Here is a 6,603-nt window from a genome sequence, read left to right as displayed (position 1 = left end):
TGAATCATGTCTAGCTTAGCTAAATTCGTTTTTGAGCTTGTTTCTATTGTAATCATGAGCTGAATTTTCGTAGTTTCTGTTTAGGAAAAACCAAGTTACTCCTATGGTTTGATTATTACTTTTATTGGTTGATTATTGGTGATTTTATTAAATTAAGTTTGTTAAAGAACCTTATGCATTAACCATAACTATTTTGTGTTAATTGGAAGACAATTAGGCTGCATGAACATCTCCTAATTGTTAACCTCATATGCTTTATGTGAACACTTCAGCATATGCCTAGGATTAGTGAATATGAAACTAGGATTAACTAGAGAATGGGTAAATTAATGTGTGAGATTGTTTGAGAAACCAACAAACAAGAGGTTAGTTGAATTACTAATTTGATTAACCAATTACATGTCTTATTTAGTCCAAATAATTGAACTAGGGAGTGAATTAGTTTAAACAATTGGCCACTGCTTGAATTGATTAATTTTCTAAGGGTTAGTAATAGTGAATGCGAACCTAACCACTATAGTTGGTAACCAATATCAATTAATTTATCACTTTATCATAACATTAACCATAGGAGTGAATTGGTTGGACCTAAACAGAAACCCTTTATTAAATTTGGTGAATTTTTACTTGTTTTTAGTTGTTTAGTTAATTGCTTATTAGGTGGTGTGTTTAAGTTTCTAGTCTTGTAAAACTAGAGAAAATCATTTTACTTTTATTACTTGTTTAGTTAAAATTAGTTATTAGTTTAATTTCCGTTCCCTGAGTTCGACACCCTACTTATCCAACTATAACATTAAAAGACAGGTTTACTGCCTTTGTGTGATAAATTTATATTTTTAAAGTAGGAATAAAACCAATGCATTTTACACACATCAAGTTTTTGGCGCCGTTGCTGGGAAACGGTTCAAAAATTAAATCTAATTCCTAGTTTTATCGATTCTTTGTGTGAGTTTATCTTGCACAAAGTTATTTTTTTTCAGTAATTCAGTAAGTATGTTAAGTTTTAGTTGTTATTAGTTTTTAGCCGTTTCTATTTAATTTTATTTATTATTGAGTTTTAGACAGTCTACTCGCCGAGTGCACTCGACCCTACTCGGCGAGTTCGTTGCTATTTGACAGTTTAATTTTTATTTTCATTATGTTTCATCTGTTGTTCTTTTTATGCGTTTTTCTTATTCTGTTGCAGGCTTTTCATGACCAGAGGATCCCGCACTCCACTGGTTCCCCCTTTTGAAGACCCGGAATCCGCGTTCAGGAAAAACAAATGCAAAGACGTTGAAAGCTCGAATACACCTAAGAAGTCGCCTTTCTATGGCTTAAAGACGATTTTTGGGAAAAAGAAGAACAACAAATCAGGAGCATCTAGCGCCTCTTTAGCAAGCGAATACCCAATCAAAGAGGATACCGAGTATGAAACCGAAGGAGAAGAAGACCCTACATTCGGGCACGTTTCCAATTCCGACGACGAATTAGCTATTCTCATGGCTAAGATCGATGAAGTCCCCATGGGGGAATGGAAGAAGAGGATACGCAATGATACCGATCTGGGACTTGTGCAACCCGCAATTCCCACAACTTCCACTTTTGAGCTTAAGAGTCACATTCTTGCTCTACTCTAGGAGATCTCCTTCTACGGAAAAGACCACGAAGATGCTTACAAACACTTGGATGAAGTCAATGATGTAGTTGATTATTTTAATGTTCCAAACGTGCCTTGTGAAACTCAGCTACTTCGCATGCTTCTGGTTACATTGAAGGGTGCTGCAAAGGATTGGCTCAAGTCACTTCCCCCCGGATCCATCACTACATGGGCCAAGATGAAAGAAGAGTTTATGGATCAATTCTGCCCACCCTCCAAGATATCTAAGTTAAAGAAAGCCATAGCCAACTTTGAACAACAAGCTGGAGAGTCACTTTATGAAGCTTGGGAGAGGTACATGAGTTTACTAAGGAATTTCCCACATCATGACCTTAATAGTCAACAAGAAGTCTCCATTTTCTATGATGGAGTGAATGTTACAACAAGGCAATTACTTGACTCACAAGGTCCACTCACAAAGAAAGCACCCCCGGTGATAAAGCAACTAATTTAAGAATTCTCTAAGCATTCTAGAGAATACCACAATCCAAGGAATGAGGTGACCAGGGGATCAGCTTATGCAGCTTCAGAAGATTTGTTAGCAGTCATGGCTATGTTGAACACCATGGATAGGAGGATGGATAAAATGGATCAAACGATACATGCTATTCAGGTGGGTTGTGAGAATTTTAATGGACCTAATCTTACTAGAGATTGTGACTTGGACGAGAATGGGAATAAGAAGGTGCAAGTATGTTACTCAAGTGGTGACCATTATGATAAAGAATGGCGGAAACCCAAGAAAGAGTAGCTTCGTTATGAGGAGTACCAGAGGGCTAAGGAGGAGAAATTTAAACAAAAAGGAAGAGGTTTTTACCAAAGGAGGAGCCGGTACAAGAAAGGAAATCAAGTTTGGAGGAGATGCTTACCAAGTTTGTAGCTGCTTCAGAAAAGAGACACAATGACCATGATGCTGCAATACAAGAGACAAGAACAATGCTTAGGAATCAACAAGCATCTATCCACAACATTGAGACACAGCTAGGGAAACTTGCTCAAAAAATTAATCAAAGATCACCAGGAGAACTTCCTAGTAAAACCGAAAACAACCCACGAGGCGCACATATAAATATTTTGACAACTAGAAGTGGGAAGATAATTACCCCTCTGGCACCTATTCAAAATAAAGAGCCCAAGCACTTACTATAAGGAGGATGCAGAAAAACAAAGCCAAAATCAAAATCTGCATGACACAGACCCTACTCGCCGAGTCCAGTGCCTAATCAGAAAAGTCAGATCCCAGCAAAACCATTTCAGCCTCCAATGCCATATCCAGCCCGAGCTAAGTAAGAAAACAAGGAAGAAGACTACCAGAAGTTCCTAGATCACATAAAAGCTCTTCAAATCAACATACCATTCATAGAAGCAGTTGCCCAAATGCCAAAATACGCCAAGTTTCTCAAAGAGCTTCTAACTAATAGAAGGAAGATGGAGGAAGTGAAGGAGGTAGTTCTTAATGAGAATTGCTTAGCTGCCATGTTGAACAAGATACCGAAGAAGAAGGGTGACCCGGGAAGCTTAACTTTGCCTTGCCAATTTGGGAATTTGGCCACCATTCATGCATTGGCTGATTCGGGAGCAACTGTGAATCTCATGCCTTATTCATTTTTCAAGAAATTGGATATCCCAGAACCAAGGCCAATTCGAATGGCAATACACTTAGCAAATAAAATAGTCACATTTCCAAGAGGAATATGTGAAGATCTATTGGTGAAGGTAGATAAATTCGTGTTTCCCACGGATTTTATAATTCTAGACATGGCAGCGGATCCTCAAGTCCCGATCATCCTTCAAAGACCTTTCCTTAACACCGCAATCGCTATAGTTGACATGCAAGTTTCAAAACTTACTCTATAGGTGGGGGATGATTCAGTCACTTTCGAGGTTGATCAAGCCATGAAGCATGCAAGGCATAGTGATGACACAACACTTTCAATTGATATGTTGGATGAATTGATGGAGGAATGGCATAATGAAGATCCAAACAAGTCCACCATCACCTTTACTGAAGAACTTGATGCTGAAAAAGACCTACTGGAAATAGAGAGACTGCTGGAAGAAGTTAATTATGATGAGTTAATGAAGACCATGGAGCAACCTACTCGCCGAGTAGACTCGACCTACTCGCCGAGTTCATTTGAAGAATCCCGAGGAATCGCGATTTCTGCACCGCTCTTGATGAGTCCCTTACCTGTACTCGAGGTGTTCAGCATGCAGAACGCAAAAACTGAGCTCAAGGGACTACCAGATCACTTGGAGTATGCATTCCTTGAAGATGGTCAACAAAAACTAGGTATAATAGCTTCTGACCTCTCTAAATCTAAAAAAGAAGAATTATTTCAAGTCTTAAAGAAGAGGAAGAGTGTCATTGCATGGAGTATCACTGATATCAAGGGAATAAGCCCCTCTTATTGCTCTCACAAGATCAACCTGGAAGAAGCAGCAAAGCCAGTAGTGCAACACCAAAAAAGATTGAACCCACACATGCAAGAAGTGGTCAAGAAGGATGTAGGCAAGGTTTTTGATGCGGGGATCATTTATTCTATTTTCGATAGTCCATGAGTTAGTCCTATCCAGGTGGTGCCGAATAAAGGAGGGATGACAGTCATATCAAACGAGAAGAACGAGCTTATTCCGACACGAACGGTAACCTGTTGGCGAGTGTGCATCGATTATCGAAAGCTAAATGATGCCACTCGTAAAGACCATTTTCCTTTGTCTTTTATAGATCAAATGCTTGAAAGATTGTCCGATCATAGTTATTATTGTTTTTTAGATGGATTTTCGGGTTACTTCCAAATACCCATAGACCCAATGGACCAAGAAAAGACCACTTTCACTTGCTCGAGTGGGACTTTTGCCTATCGCCGCATGCCCTTTGGGTTATGCAATGCACCTGCGACATTTCGAAGGTGTATGACAGCCATATTCCACGACATGGTGGAAAAGTTCATGGAAGTATTTATGGACGATTTTTCTGTTTTTGGATCTTCTTTCCATAATTGTATTGCTAACCTTGATTTAATGCTTGCAAGGTGTGAAAAGACCGATTTGGTCCTTAATTGGGAGAAATGTCACTTTATGGTTAAAGAGGGTATAGTTTTGGGCCACAAAGTTTCCAAATCGGGAATTGAGGTCGATCGGGCAAAAATATATACAATTGCCAAATTACCTCCACCGACTAATGTGAAGGGCATTAGGAGTTTTTGAGGACAAACAGGTTTTTACCGGCGTTTCATAAAAGATTTTTCCAAAATAGCTAGACCTTTAACACAATTGCTTTTAAAAGATGCACCATTTAATTTCACTAAAGAGTGGCTAGATGCCTTTGAATTTTTGAAAGAAAAATTGACGAATGCCCCAATCATTATTACCCCGAATTGGAATTTACTTTTTGAAATAATGTGTGATGCTAGTGACTTTGCATTAGGAGTTGTCCTTGGTCAAAGGGTTGATAAGCACTTTCAACCAATTTATTATGCAAGTAAGACTTTGATTCCGGCCCAAGAAAATTAAACCACAACCAAAAAAGAATTACTAGTTGTGGTGTATGCTTTTGACAAATTCCGCCCTTATTTAGTTTTATCTAAAACCACTGTTTTTACTGATCACTCTGCTATTAAGTATTTATTTGCCAAGCAGAATCCAAGACAAGATTGATACGTTGGGTTCTAGTTCTACAAGAATTTGACATTGAGATACGTGATAAGAATGGAATGGAGAATGTAGCGGCCGACCACTTATCAAGGATAGAAAACCCGCATTTTGAAGCATTGGAAGAAGATAAAACTGGAGACGATTTTCTGGACGAGTACATCTTGGTGACCACGGGGGAAGAGCCATGGTTTGCGGACATAGCTAATTACTTAGCTACCAAGTACATCCCAAAAGACTTTTCCCGCCAACAAAAGAAGAAATTCTTTTCGAAAATAAAATACTACTTTTTGGATGAGCCATATTTTTCTGAAGCTGCACGGATGGGATCATAAGGAGATGCGTATTTGGGAATGAAAGCCAAGAAATTTTGGAGCATTGCAATAACGGGCCCACCGGTGGACATCATGGAACACATTACACGAAAAAGAAGATATTTGATATTGGGTTTTATTGGCCCACAATTTTTAAAAATGCTACCCAATATGTCAAAGAGTGTGATGCATGTCAAAGAGCGGGAAACATCTCCTCCCAAAACAAAATGCCACAAGATAGTATTCAAGTGTGCGAAGTATTTGACGTATGGGGGATCGATTTCATGGGACCATTTCCAAACTCAAAGGGCAATAAATATATTTTGGTAGCAGTTGATTATGTATCCAAATAGGCAGAGGCACAAGCTTTACCAACTAATGATGCTCGGGTGGTGGTGCGTTTTTTGAAGATGTTATTCAAAAGATTTAGAGTTCCTAAAGCCCTTATTAGTGACCGAGGCATTCATTTTGCCAATGATCAATTAGAAAAGGTGTTAAGGAAATATGGGGTAACCCATAAATTCTCTACATCTTACGATCCACAAACTAGTGGACAAACTGAAGTGACAAATAAAGCATTAAAGAGAATTTTGGAGAGATCGGTGGGTAGCAATCGAAAGGAATGGTCGGATAGACTAGATGATGCACTTTGGGCCTTCCGAACAGCTTTCAAAACACCTATTGGTACTACACCATATAGGCTAGTTTATGGGAAGCAATGTCACTTACCGGTGGAAATAGAGCATAAAGCTTTTTAGGCTTTAAAAATGTGCAACTTTGATATGGCTGAACTTAGAAACAACCGGTTGTTGCAATTGAATGCTCTTGAAGAACTTAGAAACGAGGCTTATAGTAGCTCCTTGATTTATAATGAAAATAATCAAGAGTTGGCTTGACAAAAAAATCAAGGGTAATAAAGACTTTCATGAAGGGAAAAAACTGTTGCTTTTTAATTCAAGGCTCAAACTCTTTCCGGGCAAACTAAAGTCAAGATGG

At 38.6% G+C, this 6,603-nt stretch overlaps 1 protein-coding gene and 1 non-coding gene across 2 annotated transcripts; one reads left to right on the top strand and one right to left on the bottom strand.

The window, feature by feature from the left end:
- Positions 1–1,865: 1,865 nt before the first annotated feature.
- LOC145080766 (small nucleolar RNA R71) lies at positions 1,866–1,972 on the bottom strand. Its single transcript, XR_013695352.1, has one exon. It is a non-coding gene; the product is annotated as a small nucleolar RNA R71 (small nucleolar RNA).
- Positions 1,973–3,016: 1,044 nt separating this feature from the next.
- Positions 3,017–4,201, top strand: LOC145064336 (uncharacterized). Its single transcript, XM_079011808.1, has 2 exons — positions 3,017–3,355; positions 3,497–4,201. Exons 1-2 carry the CDS (start codon positions 3,017–3,019, stop codon positions 4,199–4,201), a joined length of 1,044 nt encoding a protein of 347 aa, XP_078867934.1.
- The last annotated feature ends 2,402 nt before the right edge of the window (positions 4,202–6,603 follow it).

Source organism: Lactuca serriola, chromosome 1 (genome assembly GCF_051521515.1).
Source record: "Lactuca serriola cultivar US96UC23 chromosome 1, Lser_US96UC23_V15, whole genome shotgun sequence".
NCBI classification, from domain to species: Eukaryota; Viridiplantae; Streptophyta; class Magnoliopsida; order Asterales; family Asteraceae; genus Lactuca; species Lactuca serriola.
This window is presented reverse-complemented; position numbering and strand designations above follow the sequence as displayed.

Bases quoted from the DNA above. Each gene is read 5' to 3' on its own strand.
- LOC145064336 (XM_079011808.1), top strand. From the start codon at position 3,017: ATGCCAAAATACGCCAAGTTTCTCAAAGAGCTTCTAACTAATAGAAGG. The intron at 3,356-3,496 runs GTAGATAAATTC...CTTACTCTATAG, and splicing joins GTGAAGATCTATTGGTGAAG to GTGGGGGATGATTCAGTCAC.